Genomic DNA, 21392 nt, shown 5'->3' with positions numbered 1-21392 from the left:
CTTTTAACCTTCATTTTGGTCTAATTAATAACAATTTATATTTGTTCTAAATGTTAATGCTTGGACCGCCACTGGAGACATTCCAATTATAACCATGCAAAATATCAAGAAGCAACATGGGAGAACGAGGACTGGCAGAGGCAGAACTTTTTAAATGACCTTACGCAAAAAATGCACATCTACATGCTTGAAAATCTCGCGGGAAAATCGCACGCTTGACAAGTCAAATCTTTGACTGGACTAGTTGCCCCGCTAGTTGCTCGCTGATATTTTGCGGTAGTATGACGTTGGAATAACGTTCGATTCATTTTGGAAATAATTACTTATACTTTAGGATATTTTAGTTTGCTGCACTTCACTACATCATGTCATTTCGGATGACAGTTTCTGTGTTGGGCAGAAACACGCAGAAGTTAAACGTTACGACTGGGTGGCGATTTGGATGTCATAAGTCTTGGGTATCACGCAGCGCAGCGACTGGTTTTTACTCACAAGGTAAGTTACTTGTGGCTCGCTATCCGCAAATATCGGGACTATTCATTTTAGCCTAAATTAGTGGTAGGACTTTCCATAACATAATTTGACTATTGCCAAATAAACAATATTTATCAATGACTTCAGCTTCTGTAAATGACAACAGCTTCCGGGGCTTCGTGTCATGGAACCTCAACAACGGGCGCCTTAAGCGGTCCCCCTGGACCTCACGCCGTTATGCTTGCGCTTCGACTTTTTGATATTATCCCAACTTTCTACAACAAAGCTATACACTTTGATCACGCGATGAGGTTTCTTGAGTTGAAGGGGTTTTTTTTTGTTTATAGGCTATACTATAGTGAAATTTAAAATAGTCAACATATCAAAACATTTATAGCTGTGAGAGATCCATCACAAACTGCAACTTATTACTTCTTTCCAACACTGCTTATAGGGATCACAAGGTCAAAACGTGATAGGGATCACAAAGTCAAAACGTGATCTCTGTACGTGTGTAGTTCATTGCAGTCTCAGATTACCATCGTTAACCGTTGGTGAAACCTGAACATATCAACCGACTTACTGCACGGACTGTGTACAGAATGCGGAGAAACCAATATACCTAGTTCAAACAGAGGTGATTTCGGGTTTTTGATACGTGCTAATTTTTTCAGATTTCTCGCTGTATGCGATCCGGCGAGTGAGATACTTGACAAATCAGATTCTTTCTTAGATGATAGTACGTAGAAAAGCATAGAAAAGCTGAAAAACGCGGATCTCAGGCAGACGACGAAGCATAGATCAAAAGAAGATTAGCTATTGCAAAGACAACAACTCAGAGTATGTCAAAGATCTGGAAGAGTCGTGGTTTATCGATAAACCTCAAGGTACGGTTAATTTGTGCAACAGTCTTCTGAATTGCTACATACGGGTGCGAATCCTGGGCAATGACAAAGAATGACAGGAAGAAGATAGATGCATTTGAGATGTGGTGCTATAGGGGGCTATTGGGAGTATTTGGGAAAGACAAGAAGACAAATATCTGGGTCCATATAAGATTGGCACATATACTTAAACATCAGAAAGTCCATCATTGAGAGGAAATTACGCTTCTTTGTCGACATTGTAAGAAAGGATGGTAGAGTTGAGAAGCAGATTCTTCAGGGAGCCGTGGAAGGCCATCGTGGAAGGGGACGACATCAACATCTTGGACAAATGATGTGTAGATGTGTATGGTGCAACACGTTTGGCTTTTGATAAAAGTAGATGGCGTACTCTTATGAATACCACAGCAGCGCAAACCTGCGCCATCTGACCCAGAGAGAAAGTATGTAACAAGGCATCTCATTGGTCCTGCCGTTTTACACCACAATGGCCGAGTTCTTAGTTCATTGACTCTTATCTGTATTATATTATTGGATCTTGGGATGTGACAGCAAAGTAATTACAGAAATACAATACTCGCATACCCGCATACTCGCAAACATTTTTTACCGTATAAACTTTGTAACTTTGCCTTGAACAGATTCGGCTCAATTTATTAACTGGCAATGATTTGTGTATACTTACGTTCACGTACTTGCCCTAAAAATGAGTGCAATGCCCGATCACCAAGGAAATCGGGTCCACAAGCATCTAGGCATACTGAATACATACACTGTAGTATTTTTGTGAATGAAGATTGAAGTAAACAATCTAAACTAGAGCCGCTGTGGCTCTCGAGCCACATATATCGTAGGTTTTTTCTGTGATGGCTGTTGTAACTCTGGATGGGGGCGGGGATGAGGTGGGGTTGGGGCTTGGTTGTTAGGATGTTGGTGGTTAGTTGTGCCTAATGCCCTACCAAAAGCTGATATCCTTCCCAAAACCTTTCCTATTGCACCACCAACTGCAAATTAGGTAGCCTACTTACAAGCAAGCCGGCAATTAAATTATGCTGCAAGCGAGTGTGTGTCCACACGGGACTTACTTGTAAGCCAATATACAAATATTAACTGTCTATGAGTGTAATGGTCGAAAAATCACCGAGTGATTATATTTCGACCATTACACGAATTTAAGACAGTTAATATTTGTTTTATATCACTCATGCATAAATTCTATTATAAAATACTATTTAAGGTAGGAAATACATTTATTCATCAACATAACACCATGTTTTGCGGTGATATACTTCACATTTTGGGGTCCACCTCATAACTAAATCGGCGAGTCAAGCGTCAGCGCACGGCAGCGCAGGCGCACTACGGCAAAGCACATGATGGTAAAGACTATCACACGGAGTGGGTGATGGTAAAAATGGCAAATGGTAATCAACAAATGAACTGTTTAGAATTTATGTATGAGTGATATAACATGGTCTATGAGCCAACTCAAAAGTAAGAGTGACCTTCACTGGTAAATTATGCCATGATTATGCACAATCAGAATAGAATTGGGTCATCAAGGTCATGCTTACATGCGAGTTTACAAGCAAGTCTTGTTCACACTGGCCTTACATTCGAATGTACTTCGCTACCCCGGGGGGGGCACTTCAATATGAAATGGTTATAGGTGTAGGGCTGGCACTTTCGCAGTAAGGGGCATTCGGTGAGAGCAAAATGTAAAAAATATGGGGTCATTGGGTGAGAACATGACATTTGGAACCTTTGGGTGAGAGCCGAAACAGTGAAAAAAAAAAACCTCAAAAATCAAATTTTTATTATAGTTCAAAAAGGCTTCAAATTTCTTTGTTTTGTCAAATAATAGGTAACAAAATCAGTGATAAATGAAAATTGCTGTTCAAATTGAAAAATAAGGGTCTTTGGGTGACAGATCAAATGGAAAAATAAGGGGCCTTCGGGTGACAGAACATGTGTTCGTAAAAAATATGGGGTTTTTGGGTGAGAGCGACGCTGAAAAAGGGGATCTTAACAGCCCTACATACGCGTGACCTCCAAAGTGGGAGTGCATTCATATCTACATACTTACAAAGTATCATGTTTTGCATAACTTTGATTTTGCATAAAGAAACACCGCGCGATGTGTGTTGTAAGGGTGCATACTACCAAATTACTGTCCCTCATCATTTATTAGACATTAGGATAATCATCCCTGAAAACAGAAACATACAGTCATGCAGCGTACACTTAAGTATGAAACATGTGTTTGAGCCTGAGGTATACTAGTCTCAGGTTAATTATTGAACAAGAACACTAATTTATGCCGGATATACCCCATGCAGCCTACGCCTATACGGTAGGTCTGACCAAACATGGAGAAGCTGAAGGTCACTCTGTATATTTATCTTCTACCTGACAACCGCAGGTCAAGGCTGTTTATGTGTTGTGGCAGAATGGATACGGTCACTATTATAATATTCTTTACTTTCAAAGGATAATTTATATTATATGTAGCCTAATACTCCCGTGCTAATACTTTAGGATTGTGGAGACAGATACAGATATTGTTAATTATTCATTTGTTACATACACTATCCGCTATTAATTTAAAGTTACCAATCATTGTGACATGCGCGCGCCCTTATTCACAAACACGAACTGCACGGGGTTTCCCAGCAAAACATGTATTTTTTCATAGTGACCGTAAAGTATGATATTTTGCATATGCAAAACTACATATTTTGCCTTTTGGCCGGTCTTTCAAATATTTCCAGTCTGATCATGAATCTCCATGCGAGGATAAATAGTCCAAGTCTTGTCATTGATTCTTGTGTGTGTAATCTTTACTCTAGCATTTTTAAATTGCGAGAGCAGTTTCGCCGTAATGCACGCAGTACAGCGCTGCCGCCTCTATCGCTGTGTGATTACATAGTGTGCGCCAAGTATTGGCGCAAACGATAATATCTCCCAATGCGGACGTGATTGAAATCAATCACTTCCAAACTCGCCAACCTTTTACAACTTGTGCTAGTGTGCGTTGATATTTTTTGTGTTTGTTTGCTTTCCTTGATATTCAAGGTGCAAAATCTTACTGGATGCTTTGAGCTATCAATCTCCCATGAAATGGTAGCATTCGATCGGTTGAAATGTGTAGGACAATTAAAATACATCCATTTTAAGGTGTTTATTTCATGTTTTTTCACAAATGCCCCATTGATTTCAATGGTTATTTTGAATTAAGTAAGAGATCGAAGGGCCACCTTCAAGTCATTTGTTGGTTATGAATTTTTATTATGGGATATTTGACTTGTATAGACCATCGGTGTTTGGGATTATGATATATTACAACATCAATGTATAATGTTGCTACCCTATGTTACCTAGTGGTCTTTTTGATGTTTCGGTGGCTCTGAAAAGAGCCGTTTGATTTGCATGCAGTGATTTGATTTTTTAGTAAAACACAACAAGTTGATTTTGTTTTAACTCATCCAAATGGATTTTGGTTTCTTATTCACATGTATGCACTTTTCTTATTTATTCTTCTTTTCAGTTATGATATTGTGCATGTAGTTATTTATATAAATATTGGTTTTAAAAACCCGAATTTTTTCGGGAAGAAGAAACCAAAATCTTTTTTATCATAACTGAAAAGAAGAATAAATAAGAAAAATGCATACTTGTGTGAAGTTTATATGCTTTTAATATACTTTATCCCTGATACAGTTTAACTGTGCGGCTGATGAGCCTGGCTATATTGCGCAGGCGAAAACTGGTTCCCGTTGAAGGTAACCTTGCCTTCTCATTTATCCCATGTCTTTTAGACATTATAAAGCATAAAACAATAATTAAAACTTGATTGATAATGTCATTTGAATGCATTCCTATCATGGAATAAAAGCATCTACAATTATCCAATTCCAGTTATTATATCTGAGATATCATGTCGCCTTCTAGTCAGCTCCTGTTCACCCCCCCCCCCCCTTTTGAAATACTCAAAAAATTGGCATTTTGACGAAATTAATTAAAAATTCATAATTAAAAAAAGAAAGAAGCTGAACATCATGCCTCAAATTTCTGAACATTGGTCACGTCAGTGATGGTGTTCAATTTCTAAATATGTGACATCCATATTCTAAACATAACGTTTCTAAACACATTCTTGCCTATCATTTTCTAAACACTATTTTTGCAGTGAGTGTAGAGACTAAACACATAACTAGGCATCCATTCGATGATGTCAATGCCTTCATGCGTTACGTAATTACGCCCAGTCAGATGTATTTCACCATTGCCAAACACAAGTCACCTAATTTTGAAAACTGGACGTTGAATGTACACTCTCACGAATATTGATTGGCAACATTTTACAATATGTCAGCGCTCAAATCGGATACAATAAAACAATAAACCCTGCAGTACGCTGGCTCAGTCTTCAAATCATAGTCATAAAACGACCAATAGATAAATAATTAGAGTCGTGTTCACACGGTCGGACATAAGTGAGTTATTACCGGTAATAAGCAACATTACTTATAACCGGTAATAGTGACTTATTACCGGTAATAGGTGACCAACAGTGTGAACACGACTTATCATTGAATATTGAGTTCCGCAGTCTAGTTCATACCACAGGTGAATCAAAAGTGATAATTTGCATATATTTATAGTAAGCTATTGGGGCCATTACCATAATATGGCGTTGGTTCCGTGCATTGTGGGATTTGCACAACACTATGACTATGAGAACATGTTATAAGGCGTTTTGGAAATCACCCAATACGTCATGACCGCAATGGCTTACCATACAATATATACGTGTACTCAACAAATATACTGCGCCAATAAAGTATCCTTACACTTGGAAAAATAATCACAATTTCAAAACTGAACAATATTGGTGTAGATTTGGTTCTAATCATGCATATTATGACACCACATAAAAGTACAGAGAAGTAAAAACTTAAATAAAAACTGCTTTTAATAACGCTTCATTGAAGAAACTGTGTTGTCTCTATATTGCGCTTGTTGGAATCTTTTGCGCCTTGTATAGGCCAGTTTGTCACTTTTAAACTGGACCTTCGTCTATTCAATTGCTGGCAATTTTACTTCTTGAGGTCACATTGGATTCAATGTGGTATCATAATGTGCATCTATTAAAGAACACATTTACCCCAATATTGTTCAGTTTTGAAATTGTGATTAATTTTCCAAGTGTAAGGATACTTTATTGGCGCAGTATATCTTCGCCATTTACCTGTTACGGGTAAAGCGATTATCATTATTATAACTTCAGATGTTCACAGCAATATTCCACCAGTGCACAACAACAACACCGATAGAAACAGTCAACCAAATTGGCAACAGAAGCGACGGAAAAAGAGTTCCATGGTCGGCACTGAAGAAGACGTTGACATTATCACTGCAACTGGAAGTGAATCCAAGACTTCAGTTCGACCTTTTAATGAGATCCCTATACCAGGTACAGAATAAGTGGGTTGTGATATAATCTGAATAATCTGTATAATTATAATTTTAATTGAACTTACATGTATTATTCAGTAAAGTAGTTTTAAAAGTTAATGATTGATTATTTTACTATAATTTGCTTTGTGTTGTGGTTATGTGTATGTTGTATATGTTGTATATGTGTAAAAGGCTCCGTCAGTTTTGATCCGAATATCGTCAACTTCAACGGGAGATCGAGTAAAATACGAGGGGTGTTATAAACTACATTAATTTGAAATCGGTGGTCAAAGGTCAAATTTTAAACTTTGTCCGATTGGGCTTAAACTTGGTCAAATTCATACGGGAGATCAAAAAAATACGACGAGTGTTATAATTTACATTTCCTTGAAATTAGAGGTCAAAAAGGTCAAATTTTAAACTTGATCCGATTGGACTTAACCTTGGTGAGTGGAATCCTTGATATGAAGGGCATGCGGAGGTCAAATGTCAAATTTTGAACTTTGTCCGATTGAGCTTAAACTTTGTGAGTGGAATCAATCGAGGGCAATATCATAATGGGGACAAATATCAAAGCAGGCCAGATTGGGCATAAACTAAGTAAACTAATAATAATAGCCAATTCAAATTTAAACATATATCAAATGTTCAATTGAATACGTGCTGTCAAACATACGGGCATAGTGCTAGTTCAAAATAAAAACTTTCAATTTTTAAATATTTTCAATCCATTTTAAAAGAACCCAACATTTAATACGAAATTTTAAAATGTTTATAAATTTCGGATAAAAATGAAAAATTGACATAATAATTGTGTTGTTTTGCAAAATAAAGAAGCAATGGACGGACGCACTTTATATAATATCATAGAGTCATACTTTGAGCGATTTTAGCATTGTTCGTTGAGGCATTTAATAGGCAACATTAAGGTTAAAGACCACCAATAGGCCTGGGCGATACATTGAAATACGACGAGGAACTATTTGTTTTCATGGCATTCGAAAAGATTGCATTAAAATCGCTGAAATTGATCAAGTTATATAGCCAAAAGAGTACTTTTTAGAGTTTCATGCTTCAAAACGGTACATTTTCTCTCATTATATGACATTTTTGTTGTAATAGTACCAAAATTCATACGCACGGCTTCGGTTTTTAGGAAATAGTCGCCCTATCATATTGTAACTTTCAGCTTCGAGGGCGCACTGTCATTTTAAGGTGTTTACGGTTCAGTGCGTTAAAACAAGAAAAGTCTCAGGTCAACCTATGTTGAATTTTTGATCATTTGGCATCTAAATCATATAGTTTCACCTGATATTGGTGACATTGAACTGTGAGAGTTCTGAATATGAGAAAATTCCACCCGAAATTAGGCATTTTCCCATTGAAACACGTGTAATACATAATTAGTGGTATTTAACCTTAAGGGTCAAACAGCAGAAAAACGAAAATTATTCGTTTGGTTCTTTGGATGATCAAAATGCAAAGTTTGTGCTGCGTACCACGTAAGAGAGGGGTTTTATTTTGCAAAAGGTTCCAAGTCTAAATAGATGACTGCATGTAGACTACTCGTACTCAGCCAGAAATACTCTAACCACTTTTTACAAGAATACATCTACATCTAAGATATGCGCTTAGTTTATCATTTTATTTTTCCAGGTGGTCACGAGAAAGGTTTGATGGGCATCTTGGCTCCTTTGTACCATGCGTGGAGAGGCAAGGCATTTACTAAGCCACATGAATACTTGCTCAGCTGCACCAAAGAATACGGCCCAATTTTCAGGTACCTTGATGATTTTGGAATGGGACACGAACGTCGCAATAATGAAACACCACCTATTATTACCAACAATTCATTACACCTCTAGCCATGTTTCATCCATGGATGCAGTCGGCATTAGTCGAATTCTGTAGGAAATTTTAAAAATCTATAATGAATTGCTTTAAAACAACAAACAAAACCATTTAGCCATTTTAAATGGCATTTTTAAATGGTTAAGACCATTTAACACATTCTTGCCTTCACTTATTAGTAAACATGTTTATAAACTACTAAACATTATGTATCAAATTCTTTTGTCACACAAAGACGGACTGGGTCACAGTACATCGCCGTATACAAAAAATATTTTATCCGTTGGCAAAATCACCGTCTGGCACAAGATTTGGGGTGGGGGCCTCACAGGAACGTATTTGCAACGAACATGGCAGTTTCATCCGATTTCCGTTCGTTTCTTTTTGCGCTGTGGCCTTTAATAATCCTGCAGGCATCGTATGTTTTTGTTCAACGTCCGACAAATGGCCGGCGAATCCATTATCCGTCTCATGCTAACTAGTAATTCCTCCCTTCACCAGATCCAGTGAACCCTCCCAAAAGAATAAGGAACAAACTTATGAAATATACAGGACAATACGAACACACTTCGTTTCACACTCCGGCACACTCCGTTTCAAGTTGTGTGCATGCACAAAACTTGCCGACGGTCTTAACGAACATCACTTAACACGGCACGCATTTGGTGAATGATAGCAGGACATAAAAATAAAATAAAATTAACATTGACGACCAACAACGGATTTACGCAAATACCATCCGTTTCTTGTACGTAGGACCGATCCGGCATTCAACAACTCTTCCTATACCTTTGTACAGGAGCCAACCGTTGTTAAACCGTGATGAACCCACACTTTTACTGTAGCGTATACGCGAACGCGAGCGAGACTACGCGTTACGCGAGAGCGCGTAAAATTCGTCATGCCTGGAACCTTTGTGCGTATGCCAGCTTACAAGTTGAATTCAGTATTTTTCAGGTAGCGGCTAAACATTGCCGTTTTATTCTGTAGTTTTATTGCTGATATCAAAGAGAAATCATCGAAGTTTTTGTAAGGCTGAGTGGCAATGATTAACTGACATTCCTCGTAAAATAATCGTGAATTATAATATTTAGCTTCTTTTCGTTGTTGAAAGGATTCAATCATGTTTCACCGTTGTTCATCACCGTTTAACAACTCGCGGCCGGCGCGTCTGCGTGGTTTACTTCGCTCGGGCAGCTAAAGCTGCCCTCGCGAAGTAAACCACGCAGACGACGCGGCCGCATCGTTGTTAAACGGTGATGAACAACGGTGAAACATGATTGAATCCCTAAATGTGTGACAGGGGCATTAACATCAATGTCCAATGGCTAAATATTATCCATCGGTACTCTAATCATGTTTAGTATTAAAACACGTTTACAAACTAAAGGCAAGAATGTGCTTAGAAAAGTGTTTACTGCTAAACATTGTTTTTGCTGTCTATTATATCAAAAACAATAGGTGTGTAAAGTTTGTTTCGCAGTCTCTCACCCATACACTCTTATTTCAAAACAAATGCCGAATAACTATGATTGGTGAACAATCAAATTTGGGATTTAATTGTTAATCTAAGATATTTGAGTTAAAATCTTAAAGACTTCAGATTCAAATCTTTTAGTTTGCAATTCTTTTTGAGATTTGTGGGATTTACTTTAAATCTTAGAAATAAGTTTTGGATCAAGTTTAGCCCAAAAGAGCAAATACCGTGCACCACAGACGTTGCGATAAGGCAACATTCAGGTTTAAAAAACAATCCACAGCGAGCAACCGAAAATTGTTACCCGGTTTCTCTTTCAACTAAAACAATCAAACGCTGATGCTGTATACGTGTTAAAATGATTTTATTGCAATATTTTACCTACAGACAGAAGACAATGGTTATAGGTTGGACCGCGACCGTCATGATATCTGATGCAGATGATATTGAAAAAGTGTTTCGTGCAGTAGGTAAATACCCTATTCGACCATCAGTCAAAGCTTGGAATGACCATAGACAAGACAGAAATCTCTCTGTTGGTCTTTTTACAAGGTAAGATAATATTCAATAAAAAAGAATGGCTTTATTGAAAAATAATGTGTAGACCTACTCATTTTTCGCCATTCCATTTTTCTCAGCTTACAATTTTTTTCTGTGTTTCTATGAAGAACCTGCCGGAAGAGCAATTTGTAACCTTTTTAGAAACTTGTGTTACTTTACTGAACCTACAAGGGGGATCGTAGCTCAACTTTCCAAGCAGGCCCTCATGCATTAAGTGCAATGATACTTACCATATTTATACAAAATATCTACGAAATAGCATGATATTTTTAAAATTGTACAAAACATCAATAATAAGTGCGAAAGAAAATTAAAAAAAAGTTTAATATGAGAAAAGTTTTTAACACAAATTCAAAGTTCTTGAACCAAAAAACAGGTGTTTTTACTCTTATAAAGTGGCAATTAAAAATAGCTATTAGTTGTTACGATGCCATTTGTCGTTATTGCAGTGAACGTGAAACATGGCAAAAGTTGCGTTCTGCAGTAAGCCCAGGGATCTTGAGACCCAGCGCACTTGTATCACACGTTGGCTCTATGCATGAAGTAGCCCTAGATCTTATCAACAAATTGAGATCAATTCGAAAACCAGATGGAGTTATTCCAGATATTGAGACAGAACTTTTCAAATGGGCTATGGAATGTAAGTTTGTTTAACAGTGCATGTTTCGTGAACGTCTTACCAATCAGAAATACATTTGAAGACCTGAGCGCCAGAAGACCGTAAGTCCACTTGGCCCCTCAACATGTATAGACGAATCCAATTTTACGCATTCCTACACCTCAATGGCAGCCATTAGCTGGGTCCCCGTCGGCTCTATCTCACCTAAAATGTGAAATGATGCGGCCTTGGAGGGTATTTTAAACTGTATTCTATCGCCCGTGTTACACGTAGACAAAAGAATGATGACAGTTTACAACACAAAAGAATCTAACATCGAATTTTAAGCGGGTTTAATCCACCCAATTGAACACCTGTTTGTTGCATGCGGGGACCCAATAATGGCCGACCAAATCCTGACCATGACTTGGCTCGTTGGATTCGTCTATACACTAAAGTTACGTTTAGTTTCATAGGGTTTTATAATGTTTAATACATGTTCCAGGGTGAAAACATCATGAAAGGTTGTGAAAGATTTATTTATTTTAGTCCCTTAATATGTATAAAACATTACCAAACTATACAAAACTATAAGCAACTTTAATGTATACATGGACTTACGGTCTTCTTGTGCGCAGGTCTTCATTTGGGAACAGGCTCGAGCAATGTTCATATTCACATAGAATTTTGGCAAAAGTGCCGGGCAAAAGTGTTCGAACCCCACATATCCTAGACTGCTCTGCATTCCCTTTTTGTCTCGCCTGAACTTTGTTCAGGATGGGACTTAGTAATCACTATTTCTGTCTGTCCGTCCGTGTGTGGGGGTGTGTGTGTGATGTATGTATGTATGTATGTGTGTCCGTCCGGAGCTGTATCTGGGGAACCGTAAGACTTACGGCGACGCTACTTGGTGGGAGGAAGGGTATCCAAGTTTGCTCCGTAACCGTATGTTTTCGGGGGAAAATATGCAAATTAACATAGCTAATTTGCATAATTTATGCGAAAATCAGCGCAAATTGATAGCGGAGTTTGTGGACAGACTATCTCAAGATCCGTCGGGCGCATGGTAACGAAACCTGGTGTCAGCTATGATACACATCTGCTGATCACCTGATTAGTTTTTCGGCGAAAAGTATGCGCATTTAGTTGTTAATTTGCATAATTTATGCGGAACGATTCTACAAATATGGTTGGAAATCTGAAGAAATCCGCCTTGTGGAGCTGTATCTGGGGATTCGTAAGATCCTAAGCCCTATGATGATGAAACGTGGTAGGGGGTAGTATGACCAGAGGATCTCAACCCGATTCGATTTTCAGCGCAAAATATGGTAATTAAGTACCTAATTTGCATAATTTATGCATAAAATGCAAAAACCTATTTTCTCGGAGACTAGAGGTCGCACATTCTTCAAACTTGGTGGGTGGGTGCATCTTCACCCCAGACAGAACAAGTTTGTATTGGTTAGTGCGTCAAGGTCACCCAAGGTCATCCAGGGGTCATCTGAGGTCAAATGACTAAAAACTGTCGTATGGGCACGATGCTTGGTGGGTACGGTCAACATAATGTGGTAGGGGTAGTATGACGAGAGGGTGCACATTAGTACCCCCCATGTGGCCCCTCCCACACACTCAAAGTTGGGGGGGGGGGGTCAAAAATTTAATGAAATATTGCTTTTATATTGCGCATTACATATATCAATTTCGGTCATGTAAGCCAAGTCATTAGGCCAAAAAAAGACTTTGAAGAATGTCTCTCATGTACAAAAGTATAGGAAACTGAAAATTTAAAAGCACCTTTTTAGGGTGAAGGAAGAAAAAAAAAAAAAAAATGTCTAAAACGGGTTTTTATGTTAAAAATGTCTCTGTTGGGGTGCTACATCGAGTTAAATGTTCACTAGCACCCCCCCCCCCATGTGGCCCCCTCCCACACACTCGAATTTGGGGGGGGTCAAAAATTTAATGAAATAATGTTTTTATATTGTGCATTATATATATCAATTTCGGTCATGTAGGCCAAGTTATTAGGCCAAAAAAAGACTTCGAAGAATGTCTCTCATGTACAAAAGGATAGGAAACTGAAAATTTAAAAGCACCTTTTTAGGGTGAAGGAAGCATTTTTTCAAAAAAATGTCTAAAACAGGTTTTTATGTCAAAAATGTCTCTGTTGGGGTGCTACATCGAGTCAAATGTTCACTAGCACCCCCATGTGGCCCCCTCCCACACACTCGAAGTTGGGGGGGGGGGTCATCTGAGGTCAAATTACTAAAAACTGTCGTATGGGCATGAAACTTGGTGGTTACAATCAACATTTAGAGTAAAATGTTCGGAAGATTCTTTAGGGGTCATCCGAGGTCACCCAGGGGTCATCTAAGGTCAAATTACTAAAAACTGTCGTATGGGCATGAAACTTGGTGGGTACAATCTACATTTAGAGTCAAATGTTCAGAAGATTATTTCAGGGTCATCCCAGGTCACCCAGGGTCATCTGAGGTCAAAATACTAAAACTGTCGTATGGGCATGAAACTTGGTGGGTACAGTCAACATTTAGAGTAAAATGTTCGGAAGATTATTTCGGGGTCATCCGAGGTCACCCAGGGGTCATCTGAGGTCAAATTACTAAAACTGTCGTATGGGCATGAAACTTGGTGGGTACAGTCAACATTTGGAGTAAAATTTTCATCAGGTTATTTCGGGTTCATCCGAGGTCACCCAAGGGTCATCTGAGGTCAAATTACTAAAAACTGTCATATGGGCATGACACTTGGTGGGTACAGTGAACATTTAGAGTCAAAGTTTCGGAAGGTAATTTCGGGGCCATCCAAGGTCACACAGGGGTCATCTGAGGTCACATTACTAAAAACTGCCATATGGGCATGAAACTTGGTGGGTACAGTCAACATTTAGAGTCATGTTTTTGGAAAGTCATTTCAGGGTCATCCAAGGTCACTCAGGGGTCATCTGAGGTCACATTACTAAAAACTGTCGTATGGGCATGACACTTAGTGGTTACAGTCAACATTTAGAGTCAAATTTTGGAAGGGCATTTCAGGGTCACCCAGGGGTCATCTGAGGTCAAATTACTAAAACTGTTGTATGGGCATGAAACTTGGTGGGTACAGTCAACATTTAGAGCCAATTTTTTGGAAGGTCATTTTGGGATCATCAAAGCTCAATCAAGCTCAAATTGAACAGGCAAATCGCCATGGGTTGTTGCAGGTTCATTTACTTCTACCAAAAGTAATCGTAAAAGCAGGCGATCGCGAAAGCAGGCGAGACTCGTGGTTCGAGAACCGCCTTGTTGATAAACAACTCATACCATTCCATGCATAAAACACAACACATCCCCAGTGACTGCCCTGCCCAGAGAAAAAAGGACTGCTCTAGTTGAATATGACCTGTGTGACTCACTATATCTAAACATATAGACTCAACCTTTTTTTTTTCCTTTCTGAGATGAATGTTAATGAAGTAAAAATCAATGCGGGTGGTAAATCTTTACCAATAACAGATAGGCAAGCATACATGTTTATGCATTAACCCCACCCATTGTACATTCAACCCACATGGTCCAACTGGGGAAACCACGGGGTCTGCGCATAAACAACCAAAGCTGCCTTTTAATGAGGTAGCATCATACCCAGTATGAGATTGCATAGATCATTGCATATTCTAAATATAGTACACCATTTTCCCATGGATAGCTATAATGTTGGATCAGAACAGGTCATTGGTGGATTTTCCATGATCAGAGGTAATATAGAGGGATGATAAATTAAAATGGTCTCTACAGTAGACTACACATATCCATATGATATATTTAGCTCATCAGGTCTCACGTTGTTAATCATAGAAAATCGCAAGATTAAAATTTTGTTGAAACCAAGCAAAAATTCAAAGTTATTTTTCCACAAAGCTGGCATTGTTGTGCTTATCAAACAACGGAATGGCGTGAAAAAGCTCTATAATTATAGATAATATCGTGTTATTATCCAAATATTAAGGTTGTACTACTCTTGATAAATTTGTGACTATTTTTGCATTTTTCTCAAAAAAATATTAACACACTGGTAACAAAATTTATGTATGTTATAGGGGCAAGGAATTCAGTTAGTGCACTAGAATTTCAGTGACTCAAGACAAGCGATTCGTTATTTATGATAAGAAAAGAGGTACCGCTAGAATTTACCTCATTCCTTAACATATATAACGAACCACTTGTCTTGAATCACTGAAATTTCTGTGAAGTAGTTGGATTCCTTGCTACTGTAATATACAAAACTTTTGTTACCAGTGTGTAGTTATTTTTATTTTTGAGAAAAATGCAAAATTAGTCACAACATTTATCAAGGGGTGTAGTACCACCTTAAACCGTTATGTGTGTTTACTAATTCATGTTGGCTGCCATTATTTGGGTTTCCGCGTATTTATTTGTAACAACCATTAAGGGGCCGCAATACGTTAAACCATAACCCTAACACTAAATGGTATTGCAGCCCATTATGGTTGCAAAAAGAAATTAAGCTTCCTGGACTTCCCCTCCGCCTTCAATGTTTAAATATGAAGACCTGATCGATATTGGTCGATTTGTCTTTTTGGACTTACGATCTTCTTGCGCTTGGAATGAAACAAAAGCTCAGAACTGAATGCAGATGTTGGAAATGTTTAACCATATTGGTAATCATCAATGTGCAAAGACGACCAATTTGACACCGTTAAACAAGCCAATTTAATGGTTGTTTTAAAATTTGACCTCAGTTGACCTTTAACCGGAAGTGACCCTCTAACTCATTAACCGAGCTCAAAAAGTATGATAAATTACATATTTTCGTAATCGTTGTAATGAGACGAATAATCTGACATGTCTCTTGACGACATTGGATAATTTTTAATTTTGACCCCTCTTGACCCCTCACGTGACCCCTATGGAGAGGGGACCAAATATCAAAAAAATTGTCAACATTTTTGTTAATTTCGTCAAAAGTGGACTTACAGTCTTCTTGCGCTCAGGTCTTCATATTCTTTTAATGGCCCTATATCATTTTACTTTCAGCATCTGCAACCTACGTCTTTGACAAAAGGCTTGGCCTGATCACAGAAAAAGTCTTGAAGAAAGAAAACCAAGAATTCGTCGAGGCAATTGAAGTTTTAGCATGGACAGCTGGAAAACTCTTTGTTCTTCCACCAGAAGTTCTAAATAATTTACCAAAGAGTCTGAATCCGGTTATTAAGTCCAACAAGTCTTGGGACGAACTATTTGCAATCAGTAAGTGCATTTAATTTATTTGTTCGGTCGATAAAGAAATGAAAGTAATATGTAATTATATTTTTTTAATATTTCAGCAAAGACGTATATTGATGCGAAGATGAGTTCATTAGCCAAGAAAGCAGCAAAAGGAGAGGATTTTGATGATGGAACATTTGTTGCTTATTTGATGACCAAGAATAAGTTAACGAAAGAGGAAATCTATGGTACTGTGTCAGAAATATTTCCCGCCTCAGTTGATACGGTAGGTGTATTAAATGCAACAAGAACTGTTATTTTTCAGTCTCTATACCATCTATAACATAAATACCTATCTTCTTTAAAGAGATTACTTAGTGATCTACCGGTACCAAATTAGAAAACTCTAAATTAATCTAAATTTATATTATTCATTTTTGGAATGGCTAATGCGAACAAATGGCAAATGTGAAAGTAATCTGATAGCTTTTGGTTTTGTCTTTTTAGACAGCAAATACGAGTGCTTTCTTAATTCATGAAGTCTCCAAGCATCCAGAAATCCAAGATAAACTTTACGACGAAGTAATGCACATCAACCCTGAGGGCGCTACTCCTACATCTGAAATGCTCGACAGTATGAAGTATTTAAAGGCAACAGTCAAAGAAACACAGAGGTGTGTACTGCATTAGTATTAGTCTGTATCAAAGGTTTTTAAATGGTTGCATTTGATATGTTGTGGGCCTTAGTGGTCAGCGACAACCTGTAAAGTGTGCTGAAGCCTCTGGATCAACGTCTAGGCGTTGTGCCTTTGCGTAGCACACTATAAATCACTGCGCTTTTCTTTTTCTTTTTTTTTTTGCTTTTTTGATAAAAAAACGCGTTACAATGTAGTCAGATTAGGCTTTCAAATTTCTCTTCTATTTCACCGTAACACTAGGTAGAGATTTCAATAAAGAGAAGAGAAAAACGAGAAAAACAAGGTATTTTGAATACTCTTATTAATAACTTAACCCTAACCCGCCTGAATACTACAAAATACTACTTGATATATGCGCTGTTCGTGCATGCATCCCACGTGGTGTGATGACGCAATCGCCCTAAGTGATATATAGGCACGGTTTCGCTGGCCAGCGAAGCCCAAGACCCGTGGCAAAGTGTCGGTTCGAATCCCACCCAGAGCATTCTTTTCTCTCTTTATTCTTTCCTTCTTTCCCTTCCCGTCGCCGAAAAGCCCTTAGGGGGTTAGGGTTAAGGTGGTACTACACCCCTTAACAAATCTGTGACTATTTTTGCATTTTTCCAAAAACTAATAAAACACTGGTAACAAAAAAATAAATGTATATTAAAACAAAAACAAAATGTATATTATAGGGGCAAGGAATCCAGTTACTACACTGGAATTTCAGTGACTCAAGACAAGTAGTTATTGATTAAATATTGGTTATCCCTCATTTTTGACTGTAACTCCACAACTGTTTCTGTGCTGAAATAAAATTTTCAGTGCAGTAGTTGTAGTCCTTGCCCCTATAATACACATATCTTACTTGTCACCAATGCGCTATAATTTTTAAGAAAAATGCAAAAATAGGCACACAATTGGCCAGGGGTGTAGTACCACCTTAACGTTGTCCTTACTGAACAGACCAGTCTGGGTATGGTAGGGGAGGGAGGAACGGAATCTACCAAATGAGTTTTGCCTATAGTTTTATTGTCTCCGTCTTCATTTCAGTTAAAATATTTTCTGCAAGGGTAGTCAACCCCCGGCCATCCCTTATTACATATTCTGGATTTAACATACCAGTTTTGAACGTTGCCGAAGCCCAATTACAGAATGAGTGATACCAGGAGATATGAAACCATGTATTATTAGGGCGTTCTTCACGACTATTCCAGTTGAAATCCATAAGCATATATTGTCATGCATTTTTTTGTACAAAAATGGTTTGAGAACTCGGATAGATTAAATATTGATATGTTTGAAATTTAACAGTACTCGAAATAAATTGTATAACTCTAATGATATGTACGTTAAGTGCATGTAGCTGGGATGAAAAACCAACGATCAATTGAACAATTTGACCTTTCACTAAAAACCTTAACAAAATCTTCTATAGGGGTGAATGGATTTCTGATGGAAAAACCAATTAATTGTCACAATCGTCATGTTGCAATTGCTATTATTATTATTATTATTATTATTATTATTATTATTATTATTATTATTATTATTATTATTATTATTATTATTATTTTCAGACTTTACCCAATCGTTTTAGCTTCTGCTAGGATTCTTGACAAGGATATTGAAATCAGGGGATATAATGTTCCAAAAGGAGTGAGTGTAAAAAATGTGACCCATCACATCAAAACCTACCAGTTATCTTCAGATATGGAAATTGAGATTTAAAAGCTATGATAAACTGCTATGAGGCGAATCCAGCTCAAATTTGTTTACATGATTTACAATTCACATTTCAGACTTGTATTACGACTAATTTCTACAACGCAAGTCGGGACCCCGAGATTTTGACAACCCAAATGAATTCCAGCCTGAGCGTTGGCTTCAGAAGGAGAAAATATACCATCCCTTTGCTTCTCTACCGTTTGGGCACGGAACCAGAATGTGTGTTGGTAAGTTGATAAGTGACAGCACCAGAATTTGTTTCGGGTGGCATGGGGAGGCAAGTGAATTTCAGGTGGGTCAAAAAGCATACGATTTTCGCAAATTTGCCGTAAAAATGGTAAATTATTGATATTTTTGTTTTTTATTGGCGGCAACTGGGGGAAGGCAAGGTCTCTGACTGGGCCATTTGCCTCTGAATTTGATCATACGAAAGTCGAATTAAATCGATATACAACATATCCTGCTGAACCCATTACATAAACTAACCCGTAAAGCGGTTCTATGGACCATTTATTAAAAAAACAGCCCCCATGTCCCTCGCAAAAATCCCGGCATTTTTCGCTAGAGGGCAAAATCCAAGATGGCCACCGGCGCAATTTTGACAAATAAAATTTTGAACCAGAACACCTATATTGATGTACAAAGACACTTTTTCGGGTAAGTCGAGCACAAGGATTACGTAAATCTAAGATGGCTGCCGGCACCATTTTGAAAATTTTAGTTTTGAACAAGAGTACCTAAAATCGTGTACAAAGACACTTTTTCGGATAAGTCGACCACAAGGATTTCAAATCTGACATAACTTTGACATTACGACCTCATTTTTGCCCAGAAATCCAAGATGGCGGTCGCCGACGCCATCTTGAACAAATAAAGTTTGAACCAGAGTTGGCCTACCTACAAAGACACTGACTGCCTTATCGGGGTTTACGTTCCTTGTATAGAGTTAGGGCGCCTTTCGTGAGGATTAGATGCCTTATCTGGGGTTACGGTCCTTATCTAGGGTTAAGGCGCCTTATCTGGGGTCTAAGTCCCTCATCTGGGGTTACGGCGCCTTATCTGGGGTTTAGACTGCGTTATCCTAACGTTAAGGCAGCTTAGCCTCAGGTAAGGAAGGTAAACCCCAGATAAGGCAGTTTAAACCACATATAGGCTCTTTATCACTAGATATGTAAAACCCAGATAAGGCAGTCTTAAACCCCCTTCCATATCCGTGACCATTTTAGAATTAGCCAAAAAAGGGTTTAATTCATTTTCGCAGGTGCTTCCATTCAAAAGTTTCCACTCTACAGAATAGAGGGGGGCATCTTGGATTTCTGACCAAAAATAAGGTCATAACGCCAAACTTATGTCAGATTCTGAATCCTTGGAGTAGACTTACCCCAAAAAAGGTGTCTTTGTACAAGATTTTAGGTGCTCTGGCCCAAAACCTATTTTTTCTGAATTTCTGGCTAAAAATGATACGTCAGTATGTGATACGGCCGACGAATTGACGAGAGACGGAAAATATATTAAACTAATTTGAAATTTTGTATATGTATTTAATATATTTCAGGTCGCCGATTAGCACAACAAGAGATGTATCTTCTCTTATCAGAGGTAACTCATGTAGACCTGTTTGATCATTTATCATTCGTAACTACATTGTATGCACATTTTTGTAGGTTACATTGCCACAACACGCACAATAAACGTCCTAATAGTTCCAAATTCTAATACAATTTAGGCGGGTCGGAGAGGAGCATGACTTTAGCAGTGTTTGCACTCCTCAAATATTGAGACAAATAAAGCTGACACACAAGAGGTGTGGTTTTATCAAGGACATTTCGGAGGAATGTCATTTCCGCCCCACGTGCATGATTTTTGTTATAGTTGAATGGCTAAAACCGTAAAATATGGCCCCTGTCCTCTTATTATCCTATCCTAGTATCTTACCACGATTTATCTATAGCATCCTGTTAAACACTCATTTGTCCTACTTTTTTTCAGCTCATCAGGAATTTCACATTAGTTCCAACCAAACCAAATGTCGGCTCAAACATGGCAGTGACAATTCATCCAGAATCATCGGTAGAGCCCAAGTTGATTGATCGCCGAGAATAAAATAGTCTTGTTTACATTTTGAAAAGTTCTTAAGGTTGTCAATATTACATTCGATACTCCTCATGAACCATTAAATAAAATATAATAACTGAACTGTTACCGACCCTGAAAGAAAGTGTAAAAATGATTCACCAAATATAGCTTCAATTGCGCCTTCATTTTGCAAAGGTTTCTCACTCGTGGGTGCACATCGCCTTTCACACACCCCCTACGTCGCGGAGGCGCTACGGGCGGCGCTGTCGCGCTGAAGTTTCAATGACTAATAATGGTAATTGTGTCCCCCTCCCTCACAAACGTTTACAGCACCGACTGATCACAGTTATATAATTCAAAAGAATTCATTTATAGCGTAATATT

General features: G+C 38.1%; 1 protein-coding gene across 1 annotated transcript; it reads left to right on the top strand.

Moving 5' to 3' along the window:
- The first annotated feature begins 301 nt into the window (after window positions 1–301).
- On the top strand, window positions 302–21030 carry LOC140170169 (1,25-dihydroxyvitamin D(3) 24-hydroxylase, mitochondrial-like). The gene is made up of 12 exons (XM_072193492.1): window positions 302–495; window positions 6649–6834; window positions 8475–8598; window positions 10534–10698; window positions 11157–11347; window positions 16357–16569; window positions 16647–16813; window positions 17035–17201; window positions 18785–18863; window positions 19007–19159; window positions 20488–20531; window positions 20922–21030. The coding sequence occupies exons 1-11, from the start codon at window positions 366–368 to the stop codon at window positions 20497–20499; spliced, it is 1587 nt and encodes a 528-aa protein (XP_072049593.1). The 5' UTR covers window positions 302–365; the 3' UTR covers window positions 20500–20531; window positions 20922–21030.
- The last annotated feature ends 362 nt before the right edge of the window (window positions 21031–21392 follow it).

Source organism: Amphiura filiformis, chromosome 14 (assembly GCF_039555335.1).
Source record: "Amphiura filiformis chromosome 14, Afil_fr2py, whole genome shotgun sequence".
NCBI classification, from domain to species: domain Eukaryota; kingdom Metazoa; phylum Echinodermata; class Ophiuroidea; order Amphilepidida; family Amphiuridae; genus Amphiura; species Amphiura filiformis.
This window is presented reverse-complemented; position numbering and strand designations above follow the sequence as displayed.

What these genes read in the sequence shown, in the direction of transcription:
- LOC140170169 (XM_072193492.1), top strand. Translation starts at nt 366, where the DNA reads ATGTCATTTCGGATGACAGTTTCTGTGTTGGGCAGAAACACGCAGAAG. An exon ending in TAATGAGATCCCTATACCAG is followed by an intron (nt 6,835 to 8,474) that starts GTACAGAATAAG and finishes TTATTTTTCCAG; the next exon opens with GTGGTCACGAGAAAGGTTTG. An exon ending in GAATACGGCCCAATTTTCAG is followed by an intron (nt 8,599 to 10,533) that starts GTACCTTGATGA and finishes TTTTACCTACAG; the next exon opens with ACAGAAGACAATGGTTATAG.